The sequence below is a fragment of the Odontesthes bonariensis genome, chromosome 7, assembly GCF_027942865.1.
Source record: "Odontesthes bonariensis isolate fOdoBon6 chromosome 7, fOdoBon6.hap1, whole genome shotgun sequence".
In the NCBI taxonomy this organism is placed as follows: Eukaryota; Metazoa; Chordata; class Actinopteri; order Atheriniformes; family Atherinopsidae; genus Odontesthes; species Odontesthes bonariensis.
The window spans coordinates 14,866,859-14,889,096 of NC_134512.1; the positions used below are offsets into that span (position 1 = coordinate 14,866,859).

The 22,238-nt window shown below is 40.1% G+C and overlaps 2 protein-coding genes across 2 annotated transcripts; one reads left to right on the forward strand and one right to left on the reverse strand.

Annotated features, from left to right (window-relative positions):
- The first annotated feature begins 945 nt into the window (after positions 1-945).
- On the forward strand, positions 946-14,030 carry cax2 (cation/H+ exchanger protein 2). The gene is made up of 20 exons (XM_075469612.1): positions 946-1,077; positions 3,939-4,094; positions 4,180-4,286; positions 4,358-4,466; positions 4,934-5,050; positions 5,154-5,215; positions 7,008-7,160; positions 8,280-8,471; positions 8,556-8,655; positions 8,738-8,879; positions 8,979-9,162; positions 9,931-10,030; positions 11,020-11,153; positions 11,249-11,280; positions 11,581-11,690; positions 11,813-11,958; positions 12,036-12,130; positions 12,196-12,274; positions 12,355-12,463; positions 13,434-14,030. Exons 1-20 carry the CDS (start codon positions 1,008-1,010, stop codon positions 13,505-13,507), a joined length of 2,271 nt encoding a protein of 756 aa, XP_075325727.1. The 5' UTR covers positions 946-1,007; the 3' UTR covers positions 13,508-14,030.
- On the reverse strand, positions 13,920-21,183 carry LOC142383845 (kelch domain-containing protein 10-like). Its single transcript, XM_075469613.1, has 10 exons — positions 20,952-21,183; positions 20,213-20,305; positions 19,893-20,114; positions 17,497-17,651; positions 17,260-17,408; positions 17,086-17,170; positions 16,911-16,977; positions 16,779-16,826; positions 16,559-16,698; positions 13,920-15,961 (listed from the first exon to the last, which is right to left on the reverse strand). Exons 1-10 carry the CDS (start codon positions 21,034-21,036, stop codon positions 15,752-15,754), a joined length of 1,254 nt encoding a protein of 417 aa, XP_075325728.1. The 5' UTR covers positions 21,037-21,183; the 3' UTR covers positions 13,920-15,751.
- Between the last annotated feature and the right edge of the window lie 1,055 nt (positions 21,184-22,238).

Here is a 22,238-nt window from a genome sequence, read left to right on the forward strand (position 1 = left end):
GTTTTTTATTTTTGTACCCTCAACGGTGAAACTTTACTTATCTGAGTGCATATATATATCCGGATATAGGTTATATTGGTGTTTAGGTGGTCTGTCAGGAGTAGTGCCTTTACAACGCCTTGTCTCCAAGCTACACTTGGTTAGAGCTCCCACGAAAAAGCTGGCCTTCCTAACCTAATCAGGTCTCTTCCTCTCCACAATTGAGAATATGCTATCCCAGCAGACCACCAATAAATATTGCTTATGACATGCTCTTCTGGTCCCACTTGGGATGTTTTCAACAATAACCATGGCCATGTTACTGAGTTAACATGTCTTTCTTCAAGTACTACAACTGGTTCGTAATTAGTCTAAGTGAAAATCTTGGGCGTGCTCAGGTCTGCACTGTATAAAAGAAGATAAAGCAAACTTAAAAGATCTGTCCAATACCTATCTGCACAGAGATGCAAGATATTCTTGGATGGTTGAGGTTTTGCAACAAAAATACGTGAGATTTTTACGAGTTTGATGTTGTTCTTCTGATTAATTTGAATTTAAAATCAGATTCCATGTCACACTATTATTTTGTGTCTACGGCGAACAGACAAACTTTTTAGCATCAACTGGAAGACACACATTTCACATAGATTTATACAACTGGAACTTGAAGTAAAATACAAAGAAATGAGGGTTGACTCAAGACTTTTGGATGGCAGGGGACTACAAATAACCTGAAACATCAGTGTATTATTCCATACAATTCTACAATAACTACGTTTACTCTCTTTTTTATAGTTTTATATTCGAGTTCTATGTTAATAGAAAATATATATTTCTTCTAATAATAATCCCGCATTTTTAATAAATGAGCGTTTGCATTTCAGAATCCCTCCACGGTAGCCTACATTTCCCATAAGTCCGAGCGTCAAACTCACTTCAGCAAACTGAGCGACAGCGACATCCGAGTCCGAGGACATGAACATGTCGGACTGAACTGAGTTAACGGTGAGGTGTTTTTACCGGCGGAGATGTCTCTGTCGTTCACGCAGAGTCTAGAGACGACCAGCCGGAGGAGAAAGCTGCCTGAACTCGTGCAGGGTGAGCGGCTCGAGCTTATTTAGCTTGTTTTAATGAAGACACTTTATTTGTAACTGCTAAACGTGCCCTTAATAGCCCAGTTAGAAGCCTACATTTTCCTTTGTAATTCTGTCTGCGTATTATGTAGTTGCGATTTACTGTCAAGAATAGAAACGGCCGCTCACGAATGGCAGCTGTGCAAATACGAGACGGTCACAATGTATTGATTAAGAGGTAGTCCCCGAAGTGTGGTGGCGTCTGTGCGTGCGCGCGTGATGTGTGGAGTTAAATCCGTTTACTCACTACAATAAGAGGTCTTGTCTTCCTTGTGGCACCAAAAACGAGGTTCTTATAGTGTAAATGATCAAATATTGAAATCAATTAAGGTTTTAAGATTAGCATTAGAGATAGACATTTAGTTTAGAGTCAGTGTGTAAATGAATGGAAGTCAATCATATTCCCTCTGAAGTCGTGGAAACATGACTTTATATGCGCCAGTACTGTTCTACCTAAATTAACATTAGCAATAGCTTTGCAGTTCAGTACTTCAGCTATTGCATATTTCTATAATCAGGTGAATTATTTATGGGACCAAAATAACTCATTGGCTGTGTTTCATGTAACCTATAATGGACATTCGGGCTTGTTTTACGGAGAGGTGCCTGCAAAACAGAGTTCACAATCTTTGACACCCTTCTGATTCTTTGTGTGTGCTTTAGGGAGCCAAGACAAAAATAGAAAAGAGGAAACAAATCAAAATGGTCTTCTTTAAGGGGAAGTCATCATTTTTGTCCTTGTTTGTTTCATGATGCCAGTTGTTTCTTCAGTTTTATTCATTAACGTGACTGTGTCTTCTCTCTGGAGATGAATGTATGAATGAATGAATGAATGGGCTGAGCCACGCTTTACCCTTTCCTTAATTGTAGTCATGCCTCTGGTTCCCATGCAGAACAAATTCAGCTGTAATCAACTCCAGCATAGATAGAAGAACCATATTTTGCCTTTGAGGGGATATTTTTGCTTTGGTGTACCATACATGCCTTCAGCTCTGTTTCTGCAATAAAAAATACATACAGGTACATTGATTCAGAGTTTGGTGCAGAAGTTGTTTTTTTTTTTTTTTTTAGATCAGCACAAGGTGAGAAATATAAATGTCTCTACTTAGATTATTAAGTCAGTAACTTACGAAAGCCTGTTAACTTGCTATTAGTAGTTCTAATGGATTGCAGCAGGTAGCTTATCTATGGATGTCTCTTGGACCCATTTTTGAATGAATGCTAATTCCAAGATCATCAGTTCAAATGACTGAATGAACAAGTTATTGGGAGTCGTAGCTAGTGTGCCAAAGTCTTGAATAATACTCCAACTCTCATCCTCAGCTGAACTTGTTCAGTTCAGATGGTTCAGATTGATGGCCAAGAACAACCAAGGAAGCAACCAATCACCATGGCACAGATATTCCATGAACAGGATGCTACCTGAACCCAAGTGTTAAGAGGGTTTTGACGCCAAGGACCAAGAAACTGCCTCCAAGAAAGAAGCCCGTGCTCTGTTAAGGAACTTGTTCAGCTCATTCACTTCTTTCTAATTCACAACAGACTGGGGGTTTGGTTCCTTGTGGCCTGAGATGTTCCCCAGGCGTTTCCAGACTCCTCTGGCATTATTTCAGATGGTTGTTTAGTTTATTTTTTTCTTCTGGTAGTTGTATGAACCCCCTGATCTTCCTCCCCAGCTTCTTGTCCACAGCCTTCAGCTCATCTGTGTTTCCTGACTTAAAGACCCTTGTTTTTAACCTTGAATAAAGCATTTATGTCAGGGTTAAACAGTGGCTTGTTTTTGGGGAAACACCGTACAGTTCTGCTTTCTGCAGCATTCTCCTCAAAGAAGTTTAAGTAATTCACTAGGCAATTTCCTCTTGCTGAGTGTCACATAATTTCTCCCATGATGTTGTGTCCAAACAGAAGCTGTTCAAACCTGGTGCTTAAATGCGTCCTGGGTGATCTGATCATGAGTGGTCGGCGCTTAATGTAAGTGTGAACGCATTCGGGACGCATTGAGGATGCTTTTATATTCAATCTGTCGGGTCACATTTAAAGGTGATCACTTTTTTCCACATTCCTACAAAAGTCTAAACCCTAATCAGTTCTCTGCAAACTTGAAGGACCATTTACTAACCTGACATGACTCCAAATGCTCCATTTGAATTGCCAAATTTGATCATAATACTGAGTCGAGTAAATATTTTGAATCAAATGATTTGCAGGAGGAACACGTGTGCAGCAATTTTAATCTTAATTACAGCCGCTTTATGCCTTTTTGCCTTTAAAGATCATATGCTCACACCTCTTTATTCAAACAACCTGAGTCTGGAATCTGTTCTCTGCTGAAGTTTCGTGTGAGCAGATGGCGTTTTTCAGACATTAATTCAGAGACTAGTTCCAAATGAAAACTGCAGAAATGTGTTAGTTTGTCTGTCTTCATCAGTGGTACTGCTCTGATAATTCGTCTCACAATTTGTCACTGACACTTGTGAACACGCATTCACACTTGTCCTTTTATCAGCCAGGACGCATGTTTGCACCAACATGCACCTAACGTAGGACCATGTCTTCACGTTGGGGATCACAGCTGGTTGTTTGTGTACAAGGGGCTTGTCTTCAGGCTGGAGGTAAACCGGGATATGATCTGATCCTCCCAGGGGAGGGAGAAGCGATGGCGTAAGATGATCAATCAAAAAAACATGCTTTGCAGCTAACTGCACCACATTTATGGACTCTAGCCCAAAACAGCTGGTTCCACACACTTGTTTCAGTGTTGTTTCTAAATGTTCTTTCTGTAAAAATGTTATCCCAACCGTTTGGTTTTCTCTTTTGGTTTTTCAGATTCTTCATGCGATCCCGATCTTCAGGCAAGTTCCAGTCATGAAGAGGCCCATGATCGACTGTGTGACGCAGAAGAAATTAATGCAAAGAACAAATGCACTCCATCTTTACATCAGTCCTTATGTCCTGCAGCAAAATGCATTGCTGCACATGCGTGTGAGTACTATGGAACAGAGTTTTGATTTTTGAACCGCAGAGTTGACATGTTTGCACACATTTACTGGTCATGTTGCCGCTACAGGTGCGAGCCATCATGCTTGTGAGGAAAGCTGGGAGGAGATCCAAAGCAAGAGAACCATCAGAGCAGAGAATGAAGTTGAGGCCAATAAACTGGTCAACAATTACAGGGTGAGAAATCTGAGGGTTTTCCATTGCCGATGAGACTTCAGAACATTGATTGAGTCCGTTTTTGGTGTCAGTTTGGTTTCAGAAAATGGAAGAGCCATGTGACAGAGCGGCCATTTGAAGACCGGTCAGATGTTGTGAAAGAGCTTTACTCTGAGCTAAACGTCATTAAACCACACTCAGGTACAGATGCAGGTTATTGGGCTTGTATTGTTTGTAAAGTTGGTCTCAGTTGGTCACTTCCTGGTGTCAGAGATAGCTGATAGAACACCACAAAATAGAAAATGTGGCGAGAAAAACAGTGTTCAGATGATCATGTAAGATGGGAAGATGTCAACAGTTCAACCACAAAATTGAGCCAACAAGTTAGTTCGTAAACTGAGACAAATGTTTGCAGCATTTTGGATATGCATTTTACTGTGCGTCCAATGCCAGATCATTTGCACTTATTGGATAATTTCTTAATTATTACTTGACTTGTTTTTAAACATCTCAGTCAATGATCTTGGCATTTATCTTGAGTGTAATTTTGTAACAGATAGAAACACTTTAATCCAAGGTCTTGATTAATAAAGCAGTTTTACTGTGTCCGTTAAAGAACATGCCAGCCTCTCATTAATGGAGTTTGCTGTCTGACCCTCTGTTTTCAGGTCAGTTCATCACGTGTGGAAATGTTGCGTATGTGCTCCTCTTTGGTTGGTGGGTGTCTCTGGCATATTTCCTGGTCGGCACTCTCATGTTCATCACTATTATCGGGGTACCCTATGGTAGGTGAGCCAGTCGGTAGTGGACAAAGGTAATTATTAATTGACAATAATAATTATTGTCAACCTATCCTCTTACTTCTTCTTTCTTTTTCTCTGTCTTCAGGTAAGCTTTGCTGGAAGTTGTGCTGCTACTTCTTTTGGCCATTTGGCAACACAGTCCATGAGGTACACTACTTATTTTCTGCTAAATATATAAAGCATTATTAATTTACAGTAAATTGTGTTGTTTTCTCATAGTCTGTCACTGAATTGTGGTCACGAAAGCAGAAATCTGCAACTCTAGGACTTGCAGCAAGTCTTTAAGCAATATTGAAGACGCTGCTGGAAGTTTGAACACAGTTGCATCCAATTCCTGTACATAGTGAAGAATTAACTTCTACAAAATTGTGTTCTTGGTTCTGCCTTTCTTATGACTAACTGACTGATTGAATAACCAATACAGATGCTCAGTTTGGCTCACCAATCAGATTTATCTAATCACTAACAAACTAGCAAGAGAGGAGCAAGCCCTCTGTGTCTGTGGCTATATTCAGCCGTGGGTCAGACTGTGACTGGTTAGTGATTAGATATCTTATTGGTGAGTCAAACTGCGTGTCTAAATTGGTTATTCAGTTTGTCCTGTAAAAGGTTGGACAAAAGCTTTGAATGAACAGAATTCACATATATTTTTAGACCTAAAAAATGGATTTAACTGATTCACACAGGCAGATTTGACTTGTTCTTGTATATTTGGTCCAAACTTGTAGACATTTAGAAATGATTTGTACTTTCCACACATTCAGATATGGCGATACGAGTTACAAAACTCATGTCTCTACCATAGCTCCATACAGATGAGCATAGCTTTTTAACTTAACCCCCTCTTCTCTGCCTCTGACGGGCTTAGAGCTCGCTGTCTTCATTGGATAGGTTGGTTAGGTGGTGATGGGTAAGATTGAGGGTTAATCAGTCACAGGCAGGTCATGCTTTACTAAGGCTACTTCTCCTTGTGGTTTCACACTAATCATAACAAAATAAGATATAGTTTTTGGAATATTCATGACTGAAATGAAAAGAAAAGATTAAGTGAACTACCCAAACAAAAATATGTCTTCTTAAATTTTGCAAAGAAACTACTGGTTTATAGAATTTTATTTCTTTCATGTCTAGATGGGCTATGAAATAAAGACTTTTCAAAATTCAAAATGCGTGTGACTTGTGGGTATGCACTGTGAATTTCATAACGATCCTTTCTCTTTGAAATCACGCAGCGGAAGTTTAGTAACAATGTGCAAATACTACTGGCCCATTCTCTGGGTTAGCTGGATATGACACAGTAGTGTTAAATATCACCGTTTATAATTGTAGAAGATATCAAGAGCATATTCACCTGCTCAACCACTACTGCAACACAGTAAATGACCATGTAAAACTGAGCCATTTTGACCTACTTGCTGCTACTGAAATGGTCAGCGACAGATGACAGAGCTGCGTGCAGGTTACTGCTGTTGAGAACTACTTCTCTTTTTAGCCAGAAGAGCGTATTGTGCAATAGTATCAGTCTAGACATATTTTTATCACACCTCCATACAGAAGAGCTTCTTTTGTTTTAGCTGTTTTTGTAATAAAATCATGTACAGCTACATGATGCCAGACTGATGTTTTTTTAGTAAATCGTTTGTTACCTCCACTTTATGACTTTAATTATAAATCATCAAATGTTTAGATCTAAAATTTAAATTCATACCCTCTCCAAGTCATCTAAACTTTAAAAGGACAGTCATTACTTTGTTGTGCACTGATATTCCTTTGAAATCTTTTGCACATTACTTTTTATGTCACTTTTCTAACCACTTTATTGTGTGTTTGATTTAGTTTGCTGCCCTTTTGATATTATAGATAGTTGTTAAAAGAGAATTTGGCTATTATTATGATTATGTCTGAAAAGTAACATTTCCCCATGGCTGTGCTTCTCCAGATAGGAAATACTTTGAGGAGGTGTTGTGAGCATGCATCTGACTGTGAGTGCTGCATAGAGACGGAGGACGATAACTCACCAGTTCTGCTGCCTTCACCCACTGAGGTGCCAGTTCTAGATGTGCCTGGACGACCTCTGCGCACCCCCTACTGGGTAAATGTCCACATTTAAGCCTTTTTAAACAGCATGTGTATACTGGGGAAGAGTTTAAATGACATTCAGTCCCAGATCAAATGACCAAACAACACCTGGGTGCATGTGAATTTTAAGTGAAGATGCTACAGAAATATATATTTACCAACTGTCTCACATGGAGGCTCGGAAACAGACAGCAACCACTCGTAGAGAAAAAGAGATGAGGGTGCTCGATTTACCCATCTGGCAGCTAATTCTTAGTCCTAAGGCTGAGATTTTTGGCCCAGTAGTAATAGTTAACTGATGTGATTATCTCAAAGAGTTGGGCTGCATGGCGATGTGGCGGTTAGTATTATCACCTCACAGCAAGAGGGTTCCTGGTTCAAATCCGGGAAAACCTTTCGTGTTCTCTTTGTGCATGCTTGGCTTTACACCGGCTTCCTCCCACTGTCCAAAAACGTGCATGTTAGGCTAATTGGTGATTCTAAATTGATGTGCATGGTTGTTTGTCTTGTTTGTCTCTGTGTGGCTCTTTGATGGACTGGCAACCCTTCCAAGGTCCAATGACAGCTGGGAAAGGCTCCAGCTTCTCCGCCTCCCGGAATTGGATTAAATGGGTATAGAAAATGGATGGTTGGATGGCTCTCAGAAAGTTGTGTTTATTAGAAACTGTGGGCCAACACAGCCTGCACAACACACTGTAATGCCTTTACATCATGTTGTTGTAGTTGTAGCTCGTCCTTTTGGAACAGGGATCATTACTGGGTCTGTTCTGAATGCAAAAAAAAAACCCAGAACAGCCAGAGACAACACGCTACTACTGCCAGTGGGAAACGTTTTAAACTGCCTATTTTATCTGGCTTACTTGTATTTAAAAACTCTTTAAACTTCTACAGCTGGTGTAAAAATGGTATTACAGAAGTAAAGAATATACCATCAACTCTTGAGTGTTTGACATAGATCTGAGGACAGATGGTGTCGTATGCTGTGGCGATCACAAAGTCTTGTTTGACTTTTTTTTTATATTGAGCAACATAAATTACTTTAACTTTGCATTACAAAAAGGATTGACTCATTTATCCTCAATGGAACAATTGAAGGTTATATTTCCCCTAAAAGCTACTTGTTGCTTTGCAGCATCGATTCTCCACCTATGTGTGGCTGCTGCTGGGATATCCTCTCCTGGTAATCATTCACTCCCTGGCCTGCTTCATCTCCTGGATCCTGGTCTTCACCATCCCAGTCTCAAAGATGAACGCACAGACTCTGGGGGTTATACTCCTTCTGGCTCCTGAGGATGTCTCCATATCCACCAGCTCACAGAGGAAGGTAAAATCGGTATTTTAGTCTTTATCAGTCACAGCATAAAATCCTGGAGAGATACAAACTCAGAGGTGTATTTTCTACACTCAGCATCAAGGCTATGAGACCAGAGCGCTGCTGTGCTGCTACCATGCTGCAAACTGGTACTACTACAAGTACACTGTTGATGGGATCAACGTGTTTGCTGTCAGTATCCTTTATTCATTGCAATGTGTGGATGTGTATGTCAGTGTTATATTAGGACCTGTTATGATCTTTGACCTCCACTTCAGACCTCCTTCCTCTGGTAATAGTTGCCCTGGTAATGGGATATGTCGACAGAGAGAACCAGTATGCCAGCTCTAATGTCAAGTTTGCCATCGCAATCGGCTCCATCATACCTCTCTCATATTATATTGGTATGGGCGTTGCCAGGTGAGCAGTTTTCATTACGCCGGTTGTACCAAAAAAGTTGAGCCCATTTTCCTTTAAAATGACTCTGAGGTTGATTGTTAATTATTTTTGTGTCTGCAGTATCTCCGCTCAGAGTAACTTTGCTGTGGGCGCAGTGGTCAACGCCACCTTTGGTTCCATCACAGAGCTGACATTTTACATCACAGCCCTGCTCAGAGGCCACAGGGCAGCCAACCCGTGTCTGCAGGAGGTTGTTAAGGCGGCGCTGACTGGCACGCTGCTCGGATGCATCCTCTTCATCCCTGTGAGCCAGCCTGCATTTGCACAATTTTTACAGTTTAAAACATAAATCAAAGATTCCTGAGGGAAAACTCCTAAAAGTCGACTTTTGGAATATATTTACGTGGAATCCAGCCTGTATTAAGAAGAGTGATTTAGCCTCAAAAATAAAGCATTTTAAAGCACTAAATAAAGCACTCCTTAAAGTTTTAACACCAAACTGTTTTTTTACGCTCTTTTTTTTCTTTTTTATCTGTTCAATGTATGTGATTTTCTTTTGTCTTATTTTGGAAAATATGCTAAATGTGGTATTTCTATCCTGAAGTTTTATTGATTGGCAATTTTTTTATCAGAATAAACTAAACCGTAAATGCACAGATAAAGGAAGACAACAAATATTGGACTAAAACACTCATTTAAAATTCCCTGTATGTGACAATTATGTAATGTGTCACTGTAGTCCAGGTACACAAGCCACCATAAGCACAATGATGGCTACACCAGTATTAAAAAAGTTGCCTTTTTGAAACTCAAATCTTGCTCATTTAATTTAAATCTGACCAAGTCTCTGTAAATGTTGAATATCTGTTTTCACTGACAAAATGATTAATTTTTCAGCACAAAAAAATATGAACACAGTCAATGATTGAATGTGTTATGTAAGAACCTGCATTTTAACTGACAGAAATGACCCAAAAAGACTTTTTTTTTTTATTAGTGGACTACGAGTCTCATTTCCTCATGTAAATTAATCAGTGCATATGAATGAGAACTCAAATTTTGTCTTTTTCAGGGCATCTGCATGATAATTGGAGGCCTGAGACACAGCGAGCAAAGATTCAACAGTCGATCTACAGGAGTGAGCTCTGCATTACTTTTCATCTCTGTAGGAGGTACGTATTTGAAGACCAATGCATGCATGTACAACTGTATTCCAACAAAATGCATAGCTGTACGGAACATTTTATGTCACAGAAAATATATTCTAACTACCGTACATTTTTAGGGGCAAATCACGTCTTAAAACTGGCTGATAACTTGCACGAATTCGTTCATTCACATTAGAGAAGGAAGCGACTCCTTGCAAAACGAAGTCAGATTGTATAGAAGTCTGAGAAAATGACTCAACCTCTCAGTCAACATTCTCCTAAACAGTTTATGGTCTCCTTCAAAAGTTTCAAACCTTCAACAGTATGCTCAAAATTGGATGGAAACTGGACAATGAAGCAGGGTATGCTTCGGCCTTCACTATCTTGTTACATGATGTCTGCCTATTCTGAGTCATTCGTCATGTCTGATGTTAACCCCCTTAGATGTTGATTTCCTTGAGTTTGTATGTATTTCTCCTGGCTATTTGGGATGAGTATTAAAGCATAAACCCTAAGTATTGTCTTTGAACCGGAAGTAGTTTTTGAGAAAAATGTATCCTCAAAATGGGAAAAATGTGTCTCCGGATGTTAGCCTGGTGCAGTATATGGGTATATTGCTCCCCATGATTATAGAGTGCCTCAGCTCTCTAGGCAGTAGGTTTAAAACTAAGATGGTAAAGGACAAGATGCTAAACCTAAGGCTTGAAAACATTAGTTTGGTGGGTAATATTATGTCGAATATATACATCTTTACCCACTAATTTTCAGTAAATAACCAAACAAAAGTAAAGCTCATCTTCTGACTATAGAATACTAATGTAACTCTCTTGGTTAAAATTTTATATATATAACAGGCCTGACGTGACACAGCTTAACTCACACAGTTCAAATGTCCAGCTCCAATTGTAGGATAACAGCACTTCATGATAGTCAGCTGATGATGACAGCAGCAGACCTAAATGTACAAGTCGTGTGTTACACTTTGCTAAATTTCCTCTCTCTGTCACTGGCAGGTGTGTTTGCCCCCACCCTGTTCTCCAAGGCTTACGGGAGCCTGGTGTGCGACGCCTGCACCAATACCACAGGAGGAAACGGCACGAGCAACGGCAGCGGACCGTTTGTGTGCCACAACTGCCACTACGATCTGGTCATTAACCTCGAAGAGCTCACAGACCTCTTAAACATGCTCAGATTTACAAGCACTGCTCTGTGTACAATGATCATTTTTTCTTTCATCAACAGAACAACGGTACACTGTTCCACAACCACGTTGAGTAAGTTTTGTTTGATTCTTTTACAGAATCATCCAGTTCGTTTTTTTGTTGTTAAACAAGTAAAACTACCACCATCACTGCTGTTTTAGGTTGAATGTTTGCTTGTGGAGTACAATAATGAAAATAAAGCTCTTCTTGTTGATTCATCTAAGGCATGGTCCACCCCCTGTAATCTTCATGTTTTATGTCCAGAAAAAGATTTAAAAGAATATTGTCTTGAAAATGGAATCAAACTAGAACAAGTTTTTGTTGCAGGAAGTGTAAAAGCAGTTAAGTCACTGTGTGTATTCTTGTTGTTAGGCCTCTGGTGTACACCGTGTCTGCCCTCCTGCCAGCTGCCTACATCATTGGCCTGATATTTACACTCAAGACACACTCCCACATTTATGACATCCACGTCGAAGGACAGGGTATGATTCACACAGGAATCACACTCAAGAACAAACTCAAAATTGCTTCTGGCATAGTAATGTGAACCCCGAGGACACCGTTGTCATGTTTAAACTATAAACTCTGTAACGTGTCTGTGCAGAGTCAGGCCACCAGGGAACAGTGGTCCACTGGTCACGGTGGCGGTCTCTTGTCATCCTCATCGTGGCCACGGCGCTCACGTCCGCATGCGCCGATCTTGCCACCGAGCACATCCAGCCCATTCTCAGCCAGCCCAACATCTCTCAGGTCAGTACGTGTAAGTGAGCGCGCTCAGGCAGTTGTCACTTTCCTCCAGCGGTGTTAATACCTTTTTCTTCCTCCAGTATTTCATAGGGGTCACAGTTCTGGCTATGGTTCCAGAGATTCCAGAGATAGTCAACGGGATCCAATTTGCACTCCAGAACAACATCAGCCTTAGGTAATTTCCATTTCATTAAAAGTTTAAAATGTGATATCTGTATATAAACTATGCTTTTTCCTCAGCTTGGAGGTTGGAAGCTGCATTGCTGTGCAGGTGTGCATGCTACAGATTCCAATACTGGTCCTTTTCAATGCCTTCTGTGTAAGTTTTCATCATTTATTACTCGTAAATCCAAATAGTTTTCTTTTTTTTGTTTTTGTAATCATCTCTGCTTTGTCCAGGATGTGGGGTTTGTGCTGTTGTTCAGTGATCAGCATATGTGGGCCAGTATCTTCAGTGTGATTCTAGTCAACTACATCTTCATGGATGGCAAGTCTGACTATTTTCAGGGTAAGTTTTTAGCATTTAAAGGTTTAGAAAGTTAAATTTGTGATGCATAATACCAATATCCCAACATTTTGACTTGAAATAACTGGATAAACACAGGTATTAATTAGAGCTGCAGTACATTTAGAGAGACGTCTGCTTTTGTGCATGTTCAACAATTTAACCGGCCTGCACTGGTAAAGTAGAATGCAGCCCTCTTCAACACACCAAAGCTTAACGCCTGACATATTTGTTCATATGTCCCAAGTCATATTGTCATCCCAATGTTCAACAATGACATTGCATGTTTTGTTAATACCGTGTATCTCCAGAAAAAAGTAACACTTGCGACACACGAAGATTGAATGCTAGTAGAAATGTAAAAATAGGCCATTTACTGTGAAATAAAACGGTCAACATCTGCAGTTTACATCTTAAGCGACAGCAGCACAGAAAAGCTGTAAGACTTTAACCTGATATCTTTAAACATAATGCTCAGTTGGTGCATTTTGCTTCAGACACTGTCCCGTAATGATGGATAGTGGGAAGTCTTTTTAGTTTATGGCCAAAGTGAAATTAAGTCTATAGATCCTCTGTGAGAATTTAATAAACTGTGATGTAACTGCATGGCTTTATTTAGTGGTGTAACATATGGTTTAACAGGTTTACGTTCTGTATTCCCTCAGCTGAAGATCTCAATTACTCTACAAGATGTTGTTTCAACCTGATTCTTGCTTAAAAACATTAAATACATTGTTCTATTATAGAGGATTTAAAACCCATCACCGCTGTCTCAACATGCTACTCACTGACTTATTTTAGATGATGGTTGTTATAGTTGGAACATCTTAGATGTTCAGTATTAGATTAGATCATTTTGCCTGAAAGCATTTTTATTTTAGTCAAAATTTTTCTGTGGGCTTGCCAACTCATTAATCTTGTCTCATAGTACCCCCTGAGAATGTTGTTTTATTAGTGGTCTCCTCTTCCTCAGGTACAGCTCTAGTGGTCGTCTACCTTATCCTTCTGGCTCAGTATTACTTTGCGCCATCTCCAGCTGGCTGTTGAGAGCAGCGCCAACTTAAAACTCATTCAAATTTACAGGTCTGGTATACATCTAACCAGCTCCACTCCATGCTGATCTTGGTAGAATTTATGATGGTTGATGTGGAAATAACAAGGGGAGCCTTTTAAGTGTATTTGTTGTTTTCTGAACTGAAATGTTTAATCTCAAGTAGAAGCTTTTTACTGTTATTACTCCTGACTGTTGTAAGATGTACAATACAAATGCAAGCATATTTAAAGTAACCTTAAACTAATAACTTATTTGTAAACTGTGAAGCAGAGAATAAGCAGTATTTTTACAATTCAGATAGATATTTTGCATCCGCACTGATGATATTTTCAGGTATCATTGTAATAGTTTGTATGCTAAAGCCACAAAACAAATAAAAAAACAAAAAAAAGTACATAGCTGTGATAAGAGACTTGTACTTTATAGCTTGAAACACAGCAGTTTTGAAAATAAAACATCTCAATACAAGATTTTTGAAAAACCAGCTGCCTGTTTTTATTGTTTGAACAGACAAAAATTACAAAAAAAAAAAAATGCAGCCACGTTTGCTTTCAAAAGAGACATTCAGCTCTTCTCCCAAGAGCTTTACATGAGGTGGCATGCACACCATGTTGACGACATGCACATGATTGTTTCACTTTCATTAACATCAAAAGTGATGCAAATACATGTCAATCTTAAGACTGTGTCAGAGTAAAGATACAAATGAGGCCATGACATGTCTGATAAGAGACTGAGGAGGTTAGGTGAAACTAAATGCTAAAAGTAAGGCTGATGTAACAGGTGTTAAATAAAGGCAAAATTGTGTTTGGAAGCAACAGCACAGCATTTAATGCGACAATCCACAGTATCTGCAAGCCTGCCCAAAGTTGGCCTAAATTTGGTATGCTGACATTTTGACAGTGTTGGGCGTCTGTGTGCTCTTCACACGTCACAGTAATTTACAAAGTTAGCACAACGAGTACTCATTTTCTAAAGTTCCCACCAAGTACGACGGCTCATTCTAGAAAAAAAAAAAAAAAAAAAAAAAAAGACATGGAAAATTATCAGCATTGTACGTTGCAGAGTAAAAAGGTTAAAATGTAATAAAAAGCATATCGTGGGCGCTGGAGTGACAATGAAATCACACTGAAAAGAGAAAAAATAAAAAGTACAGCTACATGTATTTCAAAAAGTTCATACTAAAATAAGCAGCAGTGTTTTAAATAAATAAAGAAAAAGGTCTCTGGGTTTGAGTAGATGTGACGTCCGTAGAAGTACCTCCTGAGAAGTTATGAGCGGAAAAGATCAGCATCTAAAGGCTCATCTGAAGAGCACCAGGTAAAACATGACCAAAGAGGAATGATAAGAATCAAAACAATTAAAAAAAAAAAAAAAAAAACAACAACAACAACAACTTTGTTTTACAAGTTCAGAAGGCACCCAACGAAGGATGGGAAAGAGCTTGTGAATCACTGTGGAGCTTAAAGTTTATAAATTCATAATCGGGCGGAAGAACAATCGCAGAGGCACAAGAAGTTTCACAGTCATGTTGAGTCTTCTCAGGGTTTTCATCCGATCCAGAGAGCCCAATGTCGCTAATGATGGGAAAGTCCCCCCCAATAAAACACCTAAACTATAGTAACACCTCGACCGAAACATTGTTAAAGCTGAAATGTGATTTAATATCTGATCTAATTAGACCGCTAATAAGTTTCATAGTAATGTGGCCAAGCCTCATCAGCATCAGAAGTTTTTTTTTTTTTTCTTCTAAACCATCAAAATTTGACAGACTTACCTGGACTGACCCAGCCTGCCAGAGTGGACGCAGAAAAGGTGCAAATGTGTCGTTACTTTAGCAACAGTGAAACAAGCCCATCACAAACTGGAATTACACTTACTGAGCACGTTTGGTTTTGCCCTTCAACAGGTGATCTTTAACTATTGTTCCCATGCTCCACAGGTTTCTGTGCCAAAGAAAACTGGCATGCACAATTTAAATAACAAATTAGAAAAAGTATCTAAGTGCACCGAGGCTAAAGTCTTTTGTCAACACAGGTGCCTTTTAAGGACACGTGGAAATCCAATATACGGAAAAACTAAAAACATTGCACATAAAAAAAAAAGAAGGAAAGAAGGTACATGAGAAGGCATTTAAAGTATTTTCCTATCTAACATCATCAAGCTGTCTTTGACCCACTTAGAACTTCTGCATCCTTGCAGTTCCTTCACATACCACTTGAGTCTTTGCATTCACTTCATTTTAGCCTCTGAATTAATGTTTGCGTTAGTCCCAGGCTGAGAAGCTGAAGGGTGGACAGCTGCGATAAATGTGGGAACGCTTTCAGCAGTTTCTCCCAGGTCAGTTCCAGCAAACTGGGAACTACCAGCCACACTTTATACAAAGAGGCAGTCCTTCGGTTCCCAGACATGTTTACGACACCGCCATGGACATACATGCAGCCAGCCTGAGGGAGAGGAGCAGAAACGTGAAGATACGACTGACGTCTTAGGGTTCATGTGGATTCACGACCAGAAGTACAGAAATCTGCTGTCCAAGTGAGATTTGGCTGTGGTGCTCAAAACTTTTGACCACTTTTTTTTTTTCCCTCATTGTGTATGAATATGAAAAAAATATCAGGTTTTTACAAAAGCCCAAAAAGTGGATAATCTGCTTTGTTTACTGCATGATATGCTTTCACAAACATGTTGTGATGAGACTAAAAAACAGTGTCCCAACTCACACCTGATTGCTATTCCATTGACTGAAAACACTTTATTTCAACAGATATACATTAGATAATTTTCCCTTAATAAATGAATAAATAAATAAATATAGCAAATATCTTGTCTTGTTTGTTGAAAGTAGGTCTTTGTTTAGTATTTGAGGAGAAAGAGGCGCTGTACGAGTGTGTGAATGGGGGCTCGCAGTGTAAAAGCGCTTCGGGTGATCTACTCGACAAGTGGAATTATAAACACATTTTACCACCATTAGGGTTATGTTTTAGGTGACCGTTATGCAGAAATATAGAAAATGGTTAAAGGTTCTTTAACATTTTACTGACCGGAGTGACAGCAGCACAGTGAAAGTAGGCTGGTTCTGGCATGACAGCAGGGAGCTTCGTCCACTGAAAAGTCTGCAGGTTAATCTTCCACAGGTCAGACAGAATCAGCTCACCGTTGTAGCCCCCACATATAAACACCTCTGGATGTAAAAACAGAGCGAGCCATGAGGGGTAAAACCCAACATTCCAGACAGCAAATGCTGCGTGAAATACCCCTTACCATCTTTGACCTGCACACAACTGTGACATCGGCGAGCAGCAGGATACCCTGCGGTGATAAGAAAACAAGCCGAATTCAGCATGACAGTCAGACAATTCTACTAAGCAAAATATGTCAACATGGATTACATACCTATTTTCTTATGGGGTTTAGTAACCATTTGTTCCCAGTAATTGGTCTCCAAGTTATATGCGTGAATCTGATGAGCAGAAATAATATTAGATTGGCAAAATGCAGCATTAATCACTAGTTTTTGTGTCAAATAAAGTATATATATTTTTTTTTTCTTTCTTGGAGCTCCTCTCACTTTGTCCAGAGGATATGATGTCCAGGAAGTCCCTCCTCCTAAAATGTAAATTCTCTGTCCATCGTGAGCTAGTTCATGCCTGTACCTGGAAAGTCATGAATTCATTTTTAATCTGCAGTAACGTGCGGAGCCTTTACTTAAGCACGCGGTGGCAGATACTTGGATCAGACTGACCTCTCTTCAGGCAGATCCGACGGTGTGTTGTTGGGTTTGAGGTGCGCCCACTCTCTGGTGGTCAGGTCCAACCTGTGCAGGTCGGTGCTGTACAAGTAGCCAGTTGTCCCACCAAACACATAGAGGTAGCCATTTATAATGACCATCGCCTGGAAATGGAGAACGCTGATTAATGTTTGCAAGTGGAAAATGGAGTGAGATGGAAGGACACGTCAGGTCTTCAGAGACAAATGTTACCTGCCCGTAGATCTTGTTGGGTTTCTTTCCTCGACAGTTGAGCAAGTTCCAACGTCTGTACTGGACATTGCAGACGTGCACGTCATTGCCGTTGTTTTCACCAAAAGGAATCCCAGTACCACCAAACACAAGCAGGTTGTTTCCATGCAAGACAGCTGAAAAACCAACATTAACGTTATTATAACATTATTTCTCTCTCTCTTTTTTTTTTTTTTTTTTAAATAGGCCCTTTTCAAAACAAAGAAAACCATCCCTGATTAAGCAGCTTCAGAACGCACCATCACAGTGCCGCCATCACCATCATCCAATGTCAAAGTAATGCGTCATCTTAGATTTATTTCCCTAAAAAGTCACAATGAAAATCTTGCAAATTTAGACCAAGTAACTTTTCTGCATCACTTTCAACACAGCACAAGTCTGAAGTGTTGCATTAACACATATGAACTTCTGATCTCCATTATGTCTTCGTCTCGTTCGTTCAGCAGAAAAGAGGCTGAAATAGTGAAACCAGTTCACATGACAGGTAACAACCTGCTGTTTGAAACAACAACGTGCCAAAGTGTAAGTGATGACAATAAAACCTTTGTGAGTTGGAGGCAAATTAGGCATTTCATCACATCACTTGTTACATAATCTTTAAACATTTAGTAAAGTGATCATAAACATTTAGAAAAGCATAATTTATATACATCACTGCATAGGAGAAAATAAATGTATCAGTATGTTGAGATGAGAGATGGTGCTGAATTTAATCTTTTGAATTGTCCCTCAACCAACTGTCCACCCACAAAAAAATGCAACTGAGGCATACAAACACCTGAAACTAACGTAAGCCACAATAAGTGGAAACTGTTCCAATCTGTTTCAGGAACACATTTTTTTTTTAAATGTAATTGTTGAATTTAAACGTAATTAATTTAAATTAATTCTCAGAAGTACCATTAAAGATGGTAATCATTTTTTGGGGGGACTTCTCCCTAGCCAGGGTGCCAGCCGAACTTAGCCCCGCCCATAAAAGTTTTGGTCGGGAAGTTCGGTCTGGCTCTGCTCAGTTGGGAAATCATTATGCCCGACCAAGAATCGGTCGACCCAATCAGATTGCCAGGGCGGGCTTTATACGATGATGGACAGATGACCAACAGGGACATTATCGACTACGTCACTAAAGAGCGCTTGGTTTGACTTCGTTTGAAACAAACATGGCTGCCGCTGGAGAGCTAGGGTGTGTAGATTCTGCCATCGAGTCTGTTCTACAGGATCTCCACATTGCATTCATTTTGAAAGACGAACAGAGGAACGCGATAAAGGCTTTTATCGATAGAAAAGATGTTTTTGCCATCCTTCCTACAACAAGTGTGTGTTGCTTAATCTACGTCACATACTACGTTGCTCTGGTTGGTTGTAGGTCTATCCAATTGAGCGAAGAGGCATTTTTTTCTCCTGGTTCGGTTGAAACACGCCCCATACGCAAAACTCTATTGAGCGGTATCAGACTCACATTCCGACTAGAATCGTGAGTATGACGTAGTCAGGTTAACTTCTCCCTACAAAAAAAAAAAAAAAAAAAAAAATGTCTTGTCTGTGGATGAGCTCAGGTTTATTTAACATTGAATACTGGCGGTGTTTACGGAATTATGTCGTAGAATCCCAGCGTTCTAAACCATTTTTTGTACAGTCACAGCATATTATGTGATAGGGCCACTGAAACATGTTATGGCTCATTTGAAAGCTGAGACTTTAAACTCTTTGTGGGTCAAAACTGCGTGTGTCTAGGTGCCGCCATTAGCGAGCTATCCTTAGCTAAACCAAGGCGGGTATCCACCAAAATCAACAACAAACTGAGATATCGGGGCTTTAGTGAAACGTGCGCCCTTTCAGCCTGTCGCACTTTAGATACTTACATATCCGGGTCAGAGGATTTGCGTCGTGTCGCATGTTGCAAAGCTAACCTGTTCATAAGACCGCCTCCTTAGACTTGTTGCGTGTCTTTTTCTCCTTCTTGTTGTTGTTTGTTTATGTTACTTTACCGTCACCCTCTGGAAACCGTCACGTGCGATTGGACAAAATGCGGAAATGCACAACGCATGCAGCGTTATCAAAATTGTTCTTGAGTTGACGCAAAGCCATTGGCGTAATGATCAAAATGTCCAGATGATGACACCAGTTTTTGACTGCCATCTATGTCAGTTCTGTTCATCACATAATTACAAAAATCACACAGAATGTGCATTAGAATGTATAGATTCAGAATCCATAAAAAAAAACCTGTAAAAACGTATTTTTACCATTTGGGAGCCAATGCATGGGCAGTAAAAACGTAGTTTTACGTGACTTGGGAGTCAATGTGTTAAGGGGGAGCAGAACCAATCACTCGAGTCCTGAGTATCAGTCCTCACCTGACATGGATGCCAGCTCTGTGGGCATGTAGCCTTCTGTGCAGACTTGCTGCCATGTGGCTGTGGCAAAATGAAACCTCCAAAGCTCCCTGAAAAGAGGGTACTCCTCATTCTCTGAACCACCTGCCTCCTCAAAGTCTGGATTGTAGCCTCCAAACACATACAGGTTGGTGCCATCCGCAACACAGCGGTGACCACTGCGGGCAGGTGGTATACAGTGTCCTGCAGGAAGACCAAGGCACAGACAGACTGAAAATCCACCTTTGAATTTATGGTGAAATTATTGTATCTGACACTGGTCCCCTTTGGGGTTTCAGCACCTTCTCTCAGAAACCTGTTGGGGATCCGCAGGTTGGGGGAGGTGGGGGAGAAGATGCGTCGAGCCTGAAGCCACCGTGCTCGCTTCTTGGCACCTGAGAATACAAAGACCAGAGAAGACTTTCATTTTTACACATTACTCATTGTGTGCACCTTGTTGATGTAAATCTGTGAATGAAGTAATGACAACCCTGATCTGTAGGATTTCAATTTCTGGAGAAAAACAAACAAACAAACAAACAAAAAATCTTAAATATTCACCACAAGAATCAGCAGTAAGGACCATAAAGGTAAAATTAGGTTAAACACTTGTTTTGATTATCTGTGTTGACAGGGTTGTTCTAGACAATGAGCACTGGGGAGTACACAAGCAAAATTTAAGTTTTCAAAACGTACCATGGCATAAAGACGCTCTGTTGTTTGCAGGTTCGAGCTGACTTGTTCACCCGACGTTTGCCATTACACTCCTATGTTATTTTCTATGTAGAGACTATAAACAACAATAGCACTGATAAAACCTCCAGTGTGGCTTCCGTAGCAACGTAAGCTAACTGTGGCCTGTGTGTCCAGCAACCATGATCAAAGCTAGCATTGCTAGCATCACAAAAAACTCAAAACAAAAATTCATCATCGTTTGCATAGACACACAATTCAACGCTACCAACAATAGTGGCTGTCAGCTTACTTTGCCGTTTGTAAGAACTAGCTTACTCTTGCTGGCAGCTGGTTTTGTTTACAAACCTGAGTCGCGGATGAAGGGCCTCCACGATAGTTTCTCAAACTTATTGAGCTGACTGAAGGTTCCGTCCCGTTCAGGCGATGACATCTTCACAGGGGACACACACACAGAGAGAGGGTTCACACCTAGACCTGGACTAGAACCCGCTTCAGTCTAACCAAACGTCGTGGCATGAGACTGCAAGCGAGCTACAGAGCCCTAGCAAAAATAAAAGAAATAGCTGCTGCTGCCTGCAACGTCACAACCAGCTGGTCTGAAATAGCCAATCAGAGGAGAAGAAACTCATGTAACATTCAAGAGCAATATGAAAATCAGATAAAATGATTACAGGAGAAATACCGTGTTATTTGTTCGGTACAGACGTTAAACTGTACACATATAAAAGTGTCAGTCTGCTCTGTTCATTTAAGAAAAATCTCCCTGAATACATAATAGTACCAGAATTAAAACACACATAGTCTCAGGCATCTTTTTTGCTCTTTTAATCAGTTTTCCCCAATATCACATTTGTTAAAGGGGAACTCCGGGGCATTTGAAGCGCGTTTCCATTGCTAGAGGTTGTCAAATACTGATAGTAGGACACAGAGAGGTGCAAATCTGCGCTCACTGTGTGGAGATCGCGCTGTTCGCACAGCGTGTCATGCGAGGCTAATACGTGGTGGCTAAGGGGCAAATGCTAACCCTTCCACGTAAAACAACAACTTGCACACAGCAGAAACGTCACACCACTTTATAAACCATCCGACAATAAAGTCACAAGCCTTACCATCAAAACCATATGCATGGTTCTCACATTACTGGCATGGGGACGTTACAAAACAACTTTATAAACACGACGCTGAAGTTGGCATCCAATTCAGCATAAAGGGCCATTTCACTTCATTTTTGGCATTCTGCTCACACTAAACAGGGTCCTGTATGGAAACTACATTACTTAGACTGCTCAAATCTGGATGGAATTATTCCAAAGAGGTTTTAGATTAATTAAAACCTTGTTTGTGATTTGTGAAACCTTTCTCTGATTTGTGAAATTGCAGAACAGGGCCATTTCACTGCATTTTTGTTATTCTGCTCACACTAAACAGGGTCCTGTATGGAAACTACATTACATAGACTGCTCAAATCTGGATGGAATTATTCTAAAGAGGCTGTTGATTCATTACAACATTGTTTGTGATTTGTGAAACCTTTTTCTGATTTGTGAAAATGCAGAATAGGGCCATTTCACTGCATTTTTGGTGTTCTGATCACTCTGAACTGGGTCCTGTATGGAAACTACATTACTTAGA

Excerpts from the sequence above, each read along its gene's own strand:
- LOC142383845 (XM_075469613.1), bottom strand. The coding sequence starts at position 21,036 with ATGTCATCGCCTGAACGGGACGGAACCTTCAGTCAGCTCAATAAGTTT. Across the intron at positions 17,409-17,496 it reads CCAACAAGATCTACGGGCAG|GCGATGGTCATTATAAATGG; the intron begins GTAACATTTGTC and ends CTCCATTTCCAG. Across the intron at positions 17,171-17,259 it reads TCGGATCTGCCTGAAGAGAG|GTACAGGCATGAACTAGCTC; the intron begins GTCAGTCTGATC and ends ATGACTTTCCAG.
- cax2 (XM_075469612.1), top strand. The coding sequence starts at position 1,008 with ATGTCTCTGTCGTTCACGCAGAGTCTAGAGACGACCAGCCGGAGGAGA. Across the intron at positions 4,095-4,179 it reads ATGCATTGCTGCACATGCGT|GTGCGAGCCATCATGCTTGT; the intron begins GTGAGTACTATG and ends TTGCCGCTACAG. Across the intron at positions 11,691-11,812 it reads CATCCACGTCGAAGGACAGG|AGTCAGGCCACCAGGGAACA; the intron begins GTATGATTCACA and ends GTGTCTGTGCAG.